The sequence below is a fragment of the Manis pentadactyla genome, chromosome 12 (assembly GCF_030020395.1).
Source record: "Manis pentadactyla isolate mManPen7 chromosome 12, mManPen7.hap1, whole genome shotgun sequence".
Taxonomy (NCBI): Eukaryota; Metazoa; Chordata; class Mammalia; order Pholidota; family Manidae; genus Manis; species Manis pentadactyla.
Window position 1 is genome coordinate 39,424,185 of NC_080030.1, and position 18,584 is coordinate 39,442,768.

At 39.6% G+C, this 18,584-nt stretch overlaps 1 protein-coding gene across 1 annotated transcript in view; it reads left to right on the forward strand.

Moving 5' to 3' along the window:
- Positions 1–414: 414 nt before the first annotated feature.
- The window catches only part of NOX3 (NADPH oxidase 3), a 52,820-nt gene continuing 34,650 nt past the window's right edge, over positions 415–18,584 (forward strand). The window contains exons 1-7 of the mRNA XM_036886763.2: positions 415–462; positions 1,103–1,198; positions 1,312–1,422; positions 2,400–2,484; positions 10,374–10,519; positions 13,013–13,194; positions 16,239–16,368. Coding sequence (XP_036742658.2) covers positions 415–462; positions 1,103–1,198; positions 1,312–1,422; positions 2,400–2,484; positions 10,374–10,519; positions 13,013–13,194; positions 16,239–16,368 — 798 coding nt within the window. The remainder of the gene's footprint in view (positions 463–1,102; positions 1,199–1,311; positions 1,423–2,399; positions 2,485–10,373; positions 10,520–13,012; positions 13,195–16,238; positions 16,369–18,584) is intronic.

Consider the following 18,584-nt stretch of genomic DNA (forward strand, 5'->3'; position numbering starts at 1 on the left):
AGAAAGCTCCAGTAAAGTGTTTTTGCTGTAACCAACCTTCAGCAGTTAGATTATTTCTCAAATTTACATAAAGACTTATTAGCATCTTGACTGCAATCATGTAAAAAATGAATGGGGTATGAAGTACATGAGGATAATTTAATAAAACGAGCTTTCTTTTTTTATGAAATCTTTGAAGAAAAGAATCATTAGACAGAGACTTGTATTCACCCAGGTCATGAGGCATGTCAGGTTGGTGACGTGCTTTTGGCAAGAAGTCCTTAATTAGAAATTCCTCGAGAGCTGCTCCCAGTAGATGTTTCCTAAGACAAAAAGACAAAATAATTTAGCAGGGAAGCCCTTACTAAGGATACAACATCCAGGCTCAGGTGAATGAAAGAAATAATTTGATGACAGCGAAAGAGCAAAGCTGTCATGATGGGGTGCTGGATTTTGAATGAGAGTCTCTCCTTCCTATTAGTAGTAAGTATCATTTTTGTTATTCAAATTTGAATATATGTATATATATATATATATATGTTGAATAGTCTTTGATGTTTTAGAAAACTTGTATAGGAATGCTAAGGAGCTTGAAGTATTACTCCGATTAAACTTGTTAGAAAACATTCAGTAGATATATTTAATTTACCCTTACAGAATCCTGTAAAGTTGTTTCTCAATTGAGTTCACTCGTAATTATTTTTTGAAGTCAAGTTAGCTTGTTTTTGCATAATGTAGAAACGTTTCTCTAAATCAAATGAAGTCTTTGAAATAGACTCTGAAATTAGCATATTTCTAAAGTACTTTCTGAGTTGTTTTTAAATAGTTCTTCCTTCTTGATATCATTGACTTACAAACATTATAGCAATGTTGACTAGGAAGGTTTTGTACTTTTCATTAAATTTCTTAAAGTGTACCCATATGTGCTTAAAATCTTTTCTATAAAGTCAACGATTTCTTACCATTGTAATCACTGTGTAAAAACTATGAGAAATAAGCATATGGAGTAATTCTGATTATTATTGAGAAGCTCTTCATTTCACTTTAAAAGAAGATCCCCAATTTTGAATAGAAGAGAAAGTTGAAGATAGAATTGATTGATTCTCTTTTCATTCTACTCTAGCTCTCATGGCTGGGAGTAAATTTATATCTGTTTATCGACACCTTCTACTGGTATGAAGAGGAAGAGTCTTTCCTTTACACACGAGTTATTCTGGGTGTAAGTAGAGTTAGTGACTACACATTACCATTTCAGAAAACAAAATGCAGTTTATCTTCCTTGGCTTCCTTGGCTTCACTGTATCTCTTTCTTGTGTCTTTATATTTGCACAGTCAACTCTGGCTTGGGCACGAGCATCCGCAGTGTGCCTGAATTTTAACTGCATGCTAATTTTATTACCAATCAGCCGAAACCTTATTTCATTCTTGAGAGGGACAAGTATGGTAAGTACTAAAATACTTAATAATAATTCCAGTTGTTATATCTTACTAATACAAGTGCCATGGAAAACAAAGATGTCCTTTACTAAGAAATTCCTAATAATCCTGTGTAAAATCAGGTTTGTAGCTTTGCAAAAGGACACGATGGCTAAAACTGGAAATCAGAAATTGGTACATCTGATTTGCCTTTTGCTTTTGCCATCGATTCCGTACATGCCATGAGATTCGGCTCAGCCTATTCCTGATGCGTTTGCTCCACCTGAAAAGTAAGGCTAATAAAATTGACCTGACTCACAAAGATAGACACATTATAACAGTTTGAGCTGCTACCATTTCTGACAGAAAGGAGATAAACAGTTGAGCCAAATGCCACTAAGGAAGCATCTCTGAGTTCTCAGCCCAGAAAAGCACAATGACAGTCACCCATTTTTGTATGTAGCTGTTAACCCCTACCAGACATAATGGGCATTTCCTAATTACACTGAGCTCACTGTATTGAGTACTTACCTGTGTTTCCTGCTAAACTGAACCCCAAAATGAAATGTTCAGTAACCTTTACTTACTAAAATAATCTTTCACTTAATCATCATCATCATTTTATGAATATTTAGGTGTGGATGAACGTAGTGCCTTTCTTTGTGTAATAAGGAATAATTGATAGATGACTGAAACCACATCAATGAGAATGATGGTTACTATCATTTTCTAAACTACCTGAGGAATGGGTATTAACAGTTTTATTCAAGAGCTTTGACTTAATAGCCAGGGAACTACTAACTCATTCACTTTTACTGAGTTGAAATTTCAGCAGATCCAGTAATAACCATGTGCTTTTGCCTGTTCCACTAATTTTCATGTCATGTGGATTCGCCTTTGCTTTTTATTTAGAGGCAGGGCCTGAGTCCTGCTCCTTTGCCCTCATGGCACTGTCATTGCTATGATTTTTCCCCAAATAAGACCATCATTTTTTGTTATTCTAGTGCTGCAGAGGACCATGGATGAGGCAATTAGACAAAAACCTCAAATTCCACAAACTTGTCGCCTATGGGATAGCCATTAATACAAGTAAGGGCTTATTATTAATTAATAATTATTATTTTGTTATTGCCTGATGGATTTTATAATACCTGATATCTAAGTTCATAGTTTTATGTCCCTCTCTGCCAAAGGTTCACTGTTAGGTAAAAGAAATCTTTGCCTTCCTTCTGACTACATAAGCTTTATCTAGACAGAGTTTTAAATTTCTCACTTATACTCACATAATTTTTCCTACCCAGCCTTCAACTGGTCAAGGAAAAGTTTATGAAATTTCATTTTCATTTGTGAATAATTAAGCTTGTTGATAATTCAATGATAAATACCTACTTGAAAAATTGGCACTGCATTATTTAATGTAATTCACGTCAGAAATGAAATCGACCTATGCTCAAAAGCTCAATCACAGTGGTAGAAAAGTGACTATCAAATGGTAACATGGGCAGTAAAAAGAGAAAAGAAAAGGAAGATTGTGTGAACAATGTTCTGAATAGTTATTCAGCTAGTGTGTATGGAAAGATCTTGAAGAGATATGAAGCATTATAGCATATAAAGGACTATTGTTATTTCTTTGGATAGAAAACAAGAGAATTCAAGAGAAAAACACTAGAAATTAGCATCCAAGGCCAAGGTTAAACTCTGGTGAAGAAGAAAAGGGGGGCAATAACCAAACAGCTTGTGGTTTTGTTGGACAACAAATATAGGGAAATAAAAGGCTATCTGAATGATAAAGAGTTATGATTCAGGACAGCTTCCCTCAAACTAATTTAACTATAAAATGTTTTCCTCATTTGTTTTTATCCTTTCATGCATAAAAGATAGCAGAATAAAAAGAACACTCAAAACAAATGTGGATTTAATTAAGCAACAAGACATGACAGACAGTGGCCAAGTGCCAATTAACACAACTTGAGATGCGCTGTGAGACAAGTGGGGTGAGTTCCCCATCAATTGCCTTCAACACCAGATTAAACCAACCCAGGAAATGTTTGCAAAAGGTCTGTATAGTCTGTTAAGAAATAAGGGGGAAAGACATTCTGTCCTACTGGAAACTAGCTAAGGGATGGAGGGCAAAGAAGGAGTCTCATTCATCTTTGTGTTATGGGGCCTACAACCTCGTTGAGTGCACATGGGTGCCAATAATGCTCGATGAATGAGTGAATGCATGAAGGAATGAAGACTCGGGGAGCAGTTTTCAGCTTGGAAATGCTCGTCTTTTCCAGACCTTGAAAATTATCTAAAATTTGAATGAGGGGCCCCTGACAGTACTGAGTTCCTGGGACCAAAAGGAGATTGCGCCTGAGAATGTTCTTCAGGGAAGGAATTCAAGGGATCTCTAGGCCTCTTTAAAGTCTTGCGAATCTTTAATTCCTGCACTAAAAGAGGAGATAAAACACAGTAAAACGGCAGGAAGAAAATGATCACCATGCAGTTGCTTCAAGGCAGAATCAGACTCTAAGAGAAAGTTATAAAGATATTACAGAGAAGAGGAATGAGAAACCCACAGCATTAAAACACATCAGAAAAGGATGGAAAATACATAATGGTTGTCACTGTGAACCTTTGCATATGTGTATTTCTTTGGATGGGGTCATATATCAGTAACATGAATGCATCCATGATGTCTATGGGATGTCTCCCATGTGCAAGACACCCTGACAGGAGCTATCACCTTCTGAAACTAGCGGGGTCAGCACTGTTTTCAGAATGGAGTGTAATTCCGTAGGGGCAACAGCTGACTAGAATCAGATGACCAAGTTATTTGGATTGGCTGTGTGACTTCAGGATTCTTTTGTACGGAATTAAAAGAGCAATGATACAATCTGTCCCATTCTATGAGTTGTCAGGAGAGGGCCCCCTGGAAGCCTCGCGCCTGGGAGGTCTTTCACTCGCTGGGCTGGCAGGGGACCAAACCCCAGCTTAGCATGGCCCGCAGGCTCCCTCAGGGAGGCCTGCCCCCCAACCTCAGCTCCCGTCACTCACTTGCTTTTCCCCCTTGCAGTACCCAGCTACGGGGTCCCTGAATAGTCTGCACTTTTACTCTGGTTATTCCCTTTGTCTGAAATGCTCTTCCTCTCCTTGCCCATCGGGGAAGGTGCCGCCATATCCCACTCCTTGCCTGGCGTCTGCCCCTGCCCAGCAGGTGGGGCTGTCCCCCAACCTCTCCTGCCGGCCGCAGCTGCCCCTCCTCCTGCACAGCAAACCTGCTCAGACCACCTCCAGGACTGGGACGGAGCCTTAGGCATCTTGGCTTTCCTGGCCCCTGGCACATGATAGGTCCTCAACAAATTTGGTTAAACCTGCTGAGTAGGAGGGGTTGAACAGCAGGCAAAAGAGATGGAGGGAATTACTGGGCAATGGTACAAGACGGGGCGGCGCCTGAGTTTGCCGGGAGCCTGGAGCAGTTTGGGGTGGGTGAAACGGATTGTGGGCAGTGAAGAGATTCAAGAGGATGCCAGCCGTCCAAGGTGATAAATTCACATACTGCTGCAACAAGAGGAAGCAGATGACCCGCCCTCTTCCTCGCCCACGTCCCTGGAGAGCGTCAAGTAGTCTCCCCAGCCCTCTTCTGCTTGAACCCCCATTGCCTTACTGGACTCCTGAACACCTCCCGGGGCGCCGCCAGCAGAGTCACGCTGCTTCTGAGAGCAAAGTGCCCCTCATCTCCCACCGCCATGGCAACCAGCAGCAGCCGCCGTTGTTTCCACTCCAGGCAAAGGCAGGAGGGTGGGCAGAACGCTTGGCTTCTCCCAAACCCTGACAAAGCAATTATTACATTTCACATTAACTAAGAAATGTGGCTGGCAACTGCGCTTTTAGGGAAAAAATAAAAAACAAAAAAACCGCTAAGGTCTAGTTTCATAGACATCCCTTTGCTTTTCACATTTTGTCCTTCTGGTGTATTCGCTTGGGAGCAACGGAAAATGTCCCCGTGCTTATTTTATTAGCATCGCCCATTATGCTGCTCTTCAAATAGCTGGCTGGCTTAATAGAGGTGTGCAACCTTGGAAGAAGTGCATCCACATCGAAGTTTGCGTGCCAGCCTTTAATTTCTCATCCGTTCCCCTATACGTTTGAACTGCAGGCTTTAATTGGTCAGATCATTAAAGGATGTAATTAGAGCCTGGTAGAAGTAGGCTGAGGAGGAGGAGGGAAGAGGGAAACAACGGTATCTGTAATCAAGGGCATCGCCGCAAACGCAGTGAAGGGGAGCTCTTCTTTTCTTGGCTCCCTGCCTTCTTGCTTGCCTGCCTATGATAAGAGCTGCTGGGGCATTCCTCAAGCACTAGGAAATCATTTCCAGGGACCTGTAACCCCACCGGGAGAGAAATCCTGGTTTCTCAGCCTCTCCCTTCTTTAATGAGGATATTTTTGGACTCTCTGGCCCACAATAGACCTTGAAGACCCTATGAAGGGAAGAGTAGTACTTTGAGGGTGAGTTGCCTTCAAAAGGGGCTGAAAATAGTGACCCAGACAGCTGTCTCCAGCAAATTCCACAGCTTGCATCTGCTAAACTCCTGAGGTGTACAGTTAACCCACATGCAGCTCCTGATGAATTGCTAAAATTAGTTTACAAACCTCAGTAAATATAACAGGGATGGGCTTAGAGGGCTGGACTCAGAGTTAATGGGATTTAGAAGAAAAGACTTGGAGATCCCAAGGTAGAGAACAGCCCCAGAGACCAAACTCTTCAGGACCTGATCCCTAAGGAAATGCTATTAATCCAGTTCTGCTTGAGGTACGGGGCAGTAGGGAGGCCTCTCCCCAGTCCTTCTGACATGATTTAATGTGGCATACAAATGAGTGATGTGCACAGGGTGTATTCCTGCAGAAATCAGACCACAAATCTTAAACTCTGGGGCTAGATTCTGGCTGCAGAAGTGCAGCCAGGATTTGTCCCTGGGTCCTTATTTCTAAAGGCTGCTTAATTAGGAGGTGACTGGCTCCGAAATGGCTGTTATCACTGACAGGCAGGCAGAAAGATAGCAAACACTGACCACACTTCCAAGATTCTCCCTCATTTATGCTCCCTTTGAGCTCTTGAAAAATAAAAAGAAGGAAAGAAAGAAGGAAAAGAAACTTTCTCAGGGCAACTGGCTCTAATTGTAGCCTTTATGATTTTTTTTGTTCACTCTTTAGTAAAAGCTCCTTATTTGAACTCAGAAGTTCACAGACCAATTAAATGTGCATTTGTAGTGTGCCCAAGATTGCTGCTCTCTTTTAACTGTAAAAGTACCTTGATGAGAAAATTAAATTGTGGCAAGACCCAGTTATAGTTTCTTTCTGCCTGATATTTGAGTGGCTTCTGGAAATGTGAATGTTGGATTCTTCTCGGGACCCCACAGATAGTCCTCAGAGGCCAGGAAGAGCCTAGCTGGATGGCTGATGGCACTGGATTCACTACGAGAATTAAAAAGCCCCTTTAAAGCCAGTGTTGATTTTGAAAACATTACAACATGAGTTTCGTGTTTGCATTACTTTCATATGGGACTACGGACCCTTTTTAGATGGTAAGTGTTCCCAGTTAACCTCAGTTGGAGACACTGGAGCCAGACAGCTAGACAGAAGCTTACATAATACAATTTGCTCCAATCCACCCATTTTACAGATGAGAAAAATGGGCTGAAAGAAGTTAAGTGAGATGTATCCTCTTCAATATTCTTTCTATTACATACTAATATCAAATCCAATAACAAGAATTAATTCTGATGACCAAGAAAGATAAAACCATATCATCATTTTATCACATATGGGAGTAACTTTCACTGTAAAAACATAGATAGCATGGCCAGTATTATTGAAATGAAAATGTATGAAGAGAAGAATAGAAAATATAATGCCTGGAAAAGAATCAAATCAGTATTTCTCCTAGCATCTATCAAGTACCAATAGTCATGGATTTGAGAGCTGAGATGACTTTAGTTCCAAACCAAGATAACAACAAAATTGGGATCAGATTTAAAAGGACACAAAACATTTAGATGAGTAAAATGGGCACAAGCAGTTTTCTCTCTGAGAATTCCTGAGATAAGCAAAATAAGATATTCCACTTTTTATCTTCTACCTATGAAATGAAAATAAAATGGAGGCACCTGGAACAAAACATTTCAGACATGAATTTTAGAGTTCATGGGAAAAAATTAGCATAGCTCTTAACTTATTCCCTTGGAAGTCACCTCTAGAAAAGCATTTTAGGACTTCATTTCTTCAGCTCTGTTATGGGAAACCTGGCAATAAGAAGAAATAAATAGCTCAATATCTTTGCTCATTCAATAAATGTAGTTAAGTTTAGCTTAACAGTGTCAAATTCTCATGTGGAAATCAACTTGATAGAAAATAGATTGTGATCAACAACTCATTACACAGGAGAAAAATGGTGTTGAATGTAGGTATAAAAGACAGAATTTATCCTGTATTCCCTTTCTGTCACATGTGATAGGTAATGATAAATACATCACTTAATTTGGTGAAGCTCAGTATCCATTCCAGTAAAACAGGAACAGCTCCACTCGCTGTCTGATGTGCTTTAGTCCATGGAGGGAGAATGAATGAAAGGTAAGAAAATAGTAGTGATGGTAAAGGGGTGGAATACAAAGGGGATATTTATACCACTTACATGAGGACGAAGGCTATGATCAGTCAGAGGTCTTAGAGCTGTTTGACTCTAGATTAAAGACATCAAGTGATCATTCAAAGAGGTTTAGTTAATCCTTAATCCCATAGGAGAAATTAGTTTTCAGTAAATACTAAGGTACAACAATTATTGATTAGTGAAAAGAAGCAATATAATTTAACCATCTAAAGATGGGGCCCTGGAGTCAAGCAAATGGAGTTTTAGCCCATCTTCGCAATTAATAAACTACAAGTTCCTTAACTTTCTGAGTATTGGTCCTTATAATAAAAATAAGGCTAATACTTGAGGATTAAATGAAATAATCTGCTTAGAGCATTTATAACAGTGTCCAAAGTATATTAAGCATTCAATATATGTTAGCTATGAGAAATTACATGTTTTTTCCAAACCTTAAGATAATTATCAGAAAATAGCATTAGGAATACCAGACAATATTTGTGTTCAATTTAGCAAATAGTTATGTATAAGCATATTGGAAGATACAGCTACTTGCTAAGCTTTTCTAACTTTGTGGACACTGAGACTAAACAAGCTAGCCTTTCATAGACATAGCAGTATTTATTGGCAAATGGAACATAAGGAGAGAAAATACTGCTTGTTGGTTGCTAACCCACCAAACCCAGGAGGAAACAGTTACGGTCATAGACTCATAAACACTATCACGTACTTTGCCCTCTTAGGTGAGCTTCAACCAAAAACATATTTGAGTTGATTTCTAACTTAAAGTCTACAGAAAAATGTGCAAAAAATATGCTTTAGCAGGGAAAACACTACCCCAACAATGTTGCCTCTACAGATAAATTTCCTACTCCTTTCTCCCTTTCTATAACTTCATTGTCACTCCACAAATCACTTTTAAACACATTCTAGTTCTAAGCAATGTGCCAGGTATTACAGCATCAAGATGAACAAGTTTCAAGACCTCAAAGTCCACTGGGAAACATAGATATAAATAAATATTCATAACAATAATGACTGGGAAATGTTATAACCAAAGTGTCGTTTGTGCCTGTGGAACTGAAGAATGCCTGATAGAAAGAAACTTTTGAGTTGGTCTTAAAGCACGAGCACAACTTCGCAAGTCAGAAAAGGGAATGGCTCTGAGAGAAGGAACTCCGGTGACAGAGAGAAAAGGCTGAGTAGAAGATGGCAAGACTGAGTAAATTTGCTACTAGGACCACAGGGATCAAAATGCCAATGGATATTTTCAGAAGTTTCCGGTTCCTTTTTCACCTATCCCCCCTTGACCCACGATGCAGAGCCACGGAGGATCCCAGAATTGGCCCACAACTTGTACAGACTGTGTAATAGTAGTAGGGTCTGCTACTTTTTGATGTGGGTGCAGAAAAAATAAAAGGATATTAACTGGGAAATCATCTATATCGTGGGCAATGACTTCCCATTTCACAATTGAATCAAATCCCAATAGTGAGTATCAACTAGCCACCCAGCAGGGTTTCTATTTGCAGGAAAAGCAACAAAATATTGCTTGGATTTCACAAGACTGAAAAGAGTAACATGGGGCAGAGACCCCTTTACTGGATGCTGCTGTGTTCCCAAGCTTGCTCTCTTCATTTAGAAATTAGGTATCACCAATTTACAGAAATAGAAAGCTGAGTTTTCTTCTTAAGCATATACAGAGATTTAGTTCCATAAGTAATGATTTATTTCAGTCCACTAGGAATAATACCTGCAAATATATTGTGTGTATGTGTAGGGGTGTATATATACATATATACTAAAATGAAAAAGGGAGGAAGAGAAAATATAATGTCTGAAAGAGAACAAAAACACTATCTCCCCTGGTATCTAGCATATACATTATATGTACATATATCTATGTGTATGATATACAGTATTCTGGAATAATGTTCTTTGATTTATTTGGCAATATATCTTGTATTACATATGTTCCATTATTAAATATATCATAATTATGCAATAAATATATTTATATATAATAATGGAATGTATATAAAATCATGTGATATCATAATACCTATTCCACTTCCAGAATGATCATGTTTCTAACTAAATCGCGGTGAATTGAGATATACTTTATTTCTTCATATAATTTAAATGGATGTGGTGAATCATACAACATCCTTGGAAGTGTTCAATCCACTCCATTCAAGGTACTGGGAAAGATGCACAAATAAATCACCTTTTGGAGATTACAGAAACCACAACAGAAGAACTGGTCCATAGAGGCATTGTGGTTTTGAGTAGCTGCATAGGAAGAAATCCACACAGCTCATGAACAATGTTACCTCCTCAACCATAGCCATCCATATCGTGGCACATCTGTGCAACCTGGAGGCCTACCACTCAAGCCAGTCAGAGGAAGCAGAGGGACTTCAGGCCACACTTTCCAAACTGGGCGACCACCCAAATGAGAGCTACCTCAACCCCATCCGGACCTTCCACACCGTGAGTTCTCCTTGCTATCTAGATCCTCATCTGAAAAATCCTTCCTTTTCCAAACCCTTTATTAGAAACACTCTATTTCAAAAGCTTTTAGTAAAAGAGAGAAATTTCTCTCAGATATTAACATCAATTTCACCTTTTTTTAAAAAAAGATATTTTTTTCTGCCATAAATGTTGCTAAGAGGTGATGAGCAAGAAAAGAAACTGATGCCACGTTGACAAAAAATAATAAATACTGCTAAAATGGAATGAAGTAACCTGTTAAAACCCTGATTCTTTAAAATTTACATATAGCTCATGATTAGATTTTTTTGCTGATGTTAGAACCATAAAGAATATGAAGTGTCACCTAAATGCAGGGGTTATAAATTGGTTGTCTTCATTTTCAATTTGCAAATTGTTTTCTGGATCTCATCTCCTGTGTCAGATTTTGGCACCTGTGTGACTAGCTGGTTTGCCAAATCAGATATTGGGCAAAGTAGCTCATTTCATAATGAGACCTACATGGCTAGTGACATCATTAATGCTAATTACCTGTGTGCACAGAGTGACAGCACATGTGGGAAACAAAAAGAAAACTGGAAATATAGCCCAGAAATCCACCTGCAGACATTAAGATGTTCTCCTTCCTTAACCTTCCCCCTACCTCTTTCTTCCTGTTGGATCTAACCCTTTGACTATGCTCAGCCATGTTGGAATATGCATCCAGCATGTCGTCCAGGCTAAAAAATCTGAGCTGACCAAGAAGAACGCTAAACTGATGCACTGCAGCAATGGAACTCTCTCCATGACCCTTTCAGCCATCTCGTTAAGTGACTGTTTTGCCCACTCAGGCTTATTTGAGGAAACAAAATTCTAAATCTCTTTTTGGGGAAATTCTTCCATGTTATGTCCCCTAATGATCCTAAGATGATTTCCAATTATCTGGCCATTGATCAAGCAAAAGGTACATTTTCTTAGCTGACAACAATTAGAAGTGCAAGCTTCAGAATTACAAATCAAAACTACAGATGCCCGAAGCCTGTGGGAATGCATCTGAGGCCCCTCATCTGACATTCTTCTCCCCCATTAAACTGCACACCTACTGGGATGAATTCTTTTCCCCACTAAGGCTCTGGAAAGTTCATTGCTACAAACACCCAAGAATAAATCTCATCATTTTGAAAAAAAAAATGATATAGTAATAGTATGCAATATAAACACCTTTAAAGCAATTTAACAAGATGATTAAGCTATTCCCAATATAGTTATTTCAAACTTTAAGAGAGGCAATATATTATATAAGTTTTAAGTTCAGGGAAACCCTCTAGTTTGGGGTATTTGGAGAAAGATCAGTAACACAAATTGATACATTTGGAGAAAGTAGCAATAGACAAAGTGTCCATTATAGAGTATTTTTAAAGAGATGCAGTGGAATAATTTTACAGGATACATTGCAACTCAAGCTACCTATAAAAGTAGTTGCAAGATAAGAGACGTGGGCAAAGAATGATTTGAAATTAGCACATGATCTGATGTAAATGGATTCCTAAAACGCAGATATACTCTTGAAAAAAATCTTCTAATATGTTTTAGACATAGCCTTCCCAGTTTTATCTCCACTGCTTGCTCTATGAAGAAAAAATAAACAATGGAGAAGTCCTGTCCGAATTACCTTGAGACCTCAAAGCAGCCCAAATTAATGAGATTTTACTGACAAAAGATACACTGTGCATTTATTGAGCTCATAGTCGTCTCAACCATAGTAACACAATAGATGAATACTAATAACTTGGCAAGAATATGGAAAACTCCCCATAAATACAAAGTGCTTTCTGATTCATATTCTAAAAGGCTATTAAACTGTCCTCTGCCCTCACAGGTCAGAATTCTGGCTTTTTGGCAGTGTCTACCAGAGAAGAATAGCTGTATCTTTATCGATCACCTAGGATTTACAAAGCCTTACTCCAAGCCTCCTGAGGTGGCATGAAAGAAATGCAAGTCGTGGTCCTTCCAATTAAAAAGCATGAGTAAGGAATAACTACCAGGGGAACGAAGTGTGCAGCTGCTTTATTAGGAATGGCTCTAAGGGACTTCTCAAAAAAAGTGTTTATTAATGTTAAAATGAGATTAAGCAGGGCAATCCACATTTTTATTTTAAAAATCAAAACCTTGAAACTCAGATTTATTTTGCAGTATCTTAAAATGCATTTTCATCTATTGCCCTAATTTCAATTCAACCTAACAACTTTAACATGAAAATTTACTTATACAGATAAAAACATGTCACTGATGAAATGACATTTGATGAAATATGAGCAAGGAGCATGTCCGCCATCAGCTGAGGCAGAGAAAAGGGCAAGGGCGCTCCCTTCCTGAATCGTGTGGGGACCCTTTTGGAGGCTAATATGCTTCTGATTACGGTTTGAACTCTTCCCTGCTTGAACTCTCAGGGGTTGATTCTAAAGTGGAAAAATAGAGCTAAAATATTAATGTCATGGTGTTTGTTTCTTTTAGAACACAATCACTGAGTTCCTAACAACAATTGCGGGCGTCACTGGTCTGATGATTTCTCTGGCTTTAATCTTGATCCTGACCTCTTCCACCGAGTTCATCAGACAGGTCTCCTATGAGTTGTTCTGGTACACACACCACGTTTTCATCATCTTCTTTATCAGTCTGGCTATCCACGGGGCAGGGTAAGTCCATACTGTGCTCAGTGTGGAAGATTTTATCTCTGTGAACCTCAAAATCATCTTACAAAAAGTCCTTTGGCTGGAGGAACAGGACATGCAGGGATGAAAGGACACCTAAAATGTATGAAAAAACACACTCACTGTGGTAAACACCTCTTTCTAGTAACATTGAAAAGGGACATAAGTGGTGAAGTATTATATCTGTTTTTCCTAGCTAACTCTGTTGGGGAGTCTTGACCTGTGTATAAGATGTAGGAATTTTAATGAATACTGGATGACAATAGATTTGTTTCATTCAGAACCTATTTCCAAAATCCATTTCTATGGGATTAGTCAAGATATATATTTCTGAGACCCAGATTTTGCTTCTGCTTGAGCAAAACCACCCCCTGTCGGGCCTGGGCTCTGCCATGAGTCATCAGAGTGACAGCATGCACACCTGTTAAATTCTCTGCACCTCATTGAATGAGAGTTAGTAAATTCTCTGGTTTGTCCATTTTACCTCTAGGATTCTGTCAAATTCTGTTCTGGCCTGAGACTGTTAATCTTCTCATCAGGAAGCTAGAGTAGTGCCTGAGACATAACGCTCTCAAATACAATGTTTTCAATCATTTAAATATTATCCAAATGCTTCTGGACTTATTAACCAATTGATCTATAAACTGCTTTTTCCTACATTCACTATTTCACAAATGGGTGCCTTCTTTTTCCATTTTATAATTTTCAAAGCACAGTCGTTTGCTTGATCAATTTGACCCCAACAACTGTCCTATCCAACAGAAAGGTGCTGTTACCCCATTTCATAAGGATGAAACAGGTATCCAGAAGGTGGAGTGAGTGACTCAGGATCCGAGGACAAGTAAGTGCCGAGTCAGACCTGGGTCACCTGTCTCACAACCAGACCTTGATTCATAACAATGTCCAAAGAACATGTCTTCACTTTCTCAAATTTAACATTCGACGTTACACATGCTGTCTGCACCCTGCATAGCTAACCAGCAGCTCTTCTTTGGCCTCGCACACTAGCAGACACCCGTCCACACCCTTTTCTCCCTGCACTGCAGCTGTAGATGGCAGAAGCCTGCTGCTGGGGGTGGGCTCTGTCTGCCCTGAAAGAGCAAATGCATGGCCACAGAGACTGCAGGGTCTATCAAGTCACACGGGACATGGCCACTGTGGGGCCCACGCGGGGCCCTCGGCACCTCACCCCCCGATTTCCCACCCCACGCCATATGCTCCTTCCGTGTCGAAGGGAACACTCTACTCTTGAAGGTGGCCACTTGTGCCACTGGCCCTGCCTGTATCACATAAAGAGCTGCCCACCTTCCAGTAGTGTGACACAGGCACTGTGGAAGGAGGAAGTGCCTCTGGGGGCTTGTTTTACCCTAAAAGTCTGCCTACCCCTCTGCCAATCCTTATTAGACACCTAGATGGCAGGGTGCTCACCCCTGAGGAACAATGGGGAGGCTCTTCATAATCCACACATGCCTAAAAACCCTCTTCCCAAAAATTGCGCATGCATCCCCCAATGCTACGTTCCCTGTGTGAACAGGATTCACACAAGAGGATTTCCATGGGCAGTGTTTTGCTGGAGATATTTTTTTAATATCCAAATAACATTTCATAAGATGAAATATTTTAGTCATTTTAACTTAGTTGAAAGGCTTATTTTGGGATAAAGGCCTCATTTAATCTTCTCAGCTTGAAGTATTCTACAGCTACTGTTTACAGCATAAAGTAATTTGCAAATACTGTACAAAATGCCACATAAAGCAGGATTACTGGAATGTGTTAAAGCCCACTAATCTTCCTACTATGGGATGGCATAGATGAAGACATAAAAATTTTTAATTTTTAAAAAGATAACTGTGGTTGTGAAGTGTTCTGAGGTTTCTTCAGACAATGTAAGGAATGTTGCCTAGAGCCTGAGAATGAAGGAGTTAAAATTTACAGATTCTATTCCTCTGGCTCCTGTTTATTATTCAACCTTCCTGTGTGTGTCTGGACATGATTTGCTCATGGGAAATTCACAGATAGTCTTGCTCGTCTAGCTCAAAGGGTTGTGATCAAGTTTGGATGACTGCCATAAAACAGACAGGGACAGAGTTCAAGGTGTCAGCTCACTGGGCTGTTTCCAAGGACATCGCTGCCCCCCACTGTGCCCTGTGATGCAAAAGGAGCTATGTTGCTCCACAGGACAGGAGCCTGTGTCATGCTCCAGTTTTTGTCTGAGTACCATATTCCTCAAAACTAAATCAACATATTTCATTCATAAACACCTAGGAATTGATCAACTGCCAAGTTACATGACCTCAGTGCCTTATGCTCTGCAGCCTGTCCACCCAAAGTAAACCAAGGAACTCATACCAAAGCAAGCTGTCAAAGGGCAGCCGGTACTGCCTTTGTGGCAAATATAATATAGCAGGATTAAGGACTCTTGACCCAGTGCTCCATTTAGGAAGGCCGGGCTCCTTATTCACTCTCAAATTCATCAGCATAGACCTGAAGACACACTTCATGCTGACCTACTTTGACCCTATCAAACACTAAGCGTGTTAGTGGTCACTGGGGGAAAAAAATACCATTATTCAGGGCACTTCGTCTGACTTCTTCACTTGAAAACTAGGTGCTCAGAAACAAACGAAGAAGGGTAGAAGTTAAATAAATCTGCAAAAGACCCAAATAGTACAAAGTTAGCCAATTAGCCCAAATCAGCAATCAGGATGAGATGTAACCTAATTAAACTCAACAGTCTACAAAGGATGTGTTCAAACAATTTCCCTTCATTATGAATTCTCTAATATAGACACTTTCAATTTAACACAGGATACAACAGAGGGGCACTTCTTTTCTGGGATCTTCAAAGTTACTCAAAGCTTCTTAAATTCCTATTTTTAAAGAAGCCAGGGAAAATGAGTGACAGCCCAAATTTCAAAACAGTGGAAGTCCTATTCCACAGCCCACTGTTGAATATATAGCTGTAGTATCACAAGACTACACAAAATCAATTTAAAATTTTTGGATTTTGTTTTTTCTTTTCCTGGCAGTCGGATTGTTCGAGGCCAGACTCCCGAGAGTCTCATGCTGCACAATGTCACCTTCTGTAGAGACCACTATGCGGAATGGCAGACAGCGGTCCAGTGCCCTGTGCCTCAATTTTCTGGCAAGGAGCCTTCGGTAAGAATGAACCCAGGAACTTTGAAAAATAGCTGTCACCATAGTTAAAATAACTAGAGCTTTTATATGCTTAAAAGAAGAACAGCCTGTGTCACCACTAGGTGAAGTCAACTCTTTATTAAGTGTGCTAATGGAGAAATAGAGTTATGGATAATGTTAAAATAGGTCTACTGCCAAAAGCACTCTGCGCGTTTTGAAATGTGTTCTTCCACTATCATTTAAATATGGATGTCTGACATTGTGGGAATTCATAGTGGTCAAGTACAATAATCTTTCTGAAGGAGTTAAGAAGCCGTTTGGCTCACCACCCTCTGCTCTCAGCAAGCTTGGTTCTCTGTCCCCCTGTGTAACTGCCTTCTCCATTCTGAGAATTAATAGCATCACTTCTCAAACAAACGTTAAGCAACAGCTAAATGAAAATCCCGTTCCTCTTTATAAACTAGCCTTCTTCCTTTCTACAACTTTTGGGATAAAAAAAAATGGGGGGTGTTAAATGCATTTACTTCCTGTTCTAATTAAGCTCCCATAACTGAAATAATGACAATGTTAGCCAAAAAGAGATGTAATTAGAATAGATGATAATGGCCACAAGATCACAGAAGTAAGATTTCCTGAGCGTGCTATGACCACTACAGTGTGGCATAGGTACATAGAAATAATAACCTATTGGTCATCTCAGGTATCTTAGAACAATGCAAACCCTGGGACAGCTGGGCGATGTGTGGAAGAAAATAAATGAAGGCAGCAGATTAAAACTAGAAAGAAACAAGTGCCAAAATACCTGTACCACAGTAAATGGAATGATAGTATATAAATGGTGGGGATTCGGGAAAATAAGTTATCAATTTATGAAGAGTATAAATGATTGACTTTTTTCTAAAATCCTCACATTAAAGGAACTGCTGGATTTTAAGGATGAAAACTGCTAGGAGAAATGTTTAAAATGGAGAGAACTGGAATAGATGTGCCCATTAGACTGTGGTTCTTTTAATGGCCAGTATAGATTGCCTCTGTCTTAAACTCAACTGTGGGCAGCCACTACCCAGCCTGCATATTAATGAGGACCACGGATGCCTCTCTAAAATTTTCAGCTACAGCGTCTCCATAAAAAAATCAATCCTCTCCCACACCTCATGAATACAGACCAGAGCCTGTTCGTAGCCACATATGCTGACATTAATTATCATTAAGAGGGGGGATCTTACCCATCTCTCTGTTAACTCTCCCCTGCTACACCTCCTTGCACACCCAAACTCATGTTGTCACTCTTTCCCATTATTTTTAATGGATCCTGATTCAAAGCATGTGTGGGCTGTGCAATTACCACTTGGCTGACTGTACAATATTCCCTCTGAAGTCTTATAGATGCTGAATCCAAAATGCATCCCAAGGACAAGGAAGGGCTCCTGCACTTCACCGCTCCACACCTACCCCATCTTTGCAAGACTCCATCTCTTCCTCTTTGCCTCTCCTAACTCAGTACATTTTCATGGTGCTTTCATCAATAGAAATACTTATCAGTCCATTTCAGTGATGCATTATTCCCCAAGTTAGGACGGAGGATGCTCCTTACATCACCTCCTAGAAACTGAACTAATCAAAGCAGCCAATTAGACCTTGCAGTCCCCTTTCTCCCCAACTTGTCTCACTCCTCCTTTCTACCTTAAATTCAGAGACACATACAAGACTATAGACTCTAGAATTGTTCATGCAATCCATTCTCAAAAGATGGATCATCTTCCTTATCCAAAAAAGCAGTGTATTTCATTTAACTACAGCATCAACAAGTAATAGTAATAATAATAGTAAGACTGACACTGTTTGAATTATTAGGGTATGAAGTCAACAGCATAGGGGAAAGCTGTAACTGAGGTAGAGGCACTTCAGCAAACTCTTTCCAAAAGTCTATTATATGTTTGGATTTGCACTAGACACAGGATTCAGAGATGTGGTTCCTGCCCCTGGAAATCTTATTGTCTAGAAAAAGAGGCCATTCATAAACATACACATCAAATAAAATCAAAGCCAGCATGTTCTTATTTTCTGGTAGAAATGAAAAAGCAGGAATGAAAGTGGAAGAAACAAGTTTCATTATTGCAGCTTTTAAATCAACCTGGTTTTATTTCTATCATAAGATACTCACTGTACTGTGACTTTTTTGAGTATTTTGGGAGAATAAAAAATAAATCTAAGAAGCCACAGAGTATTTTAGCATT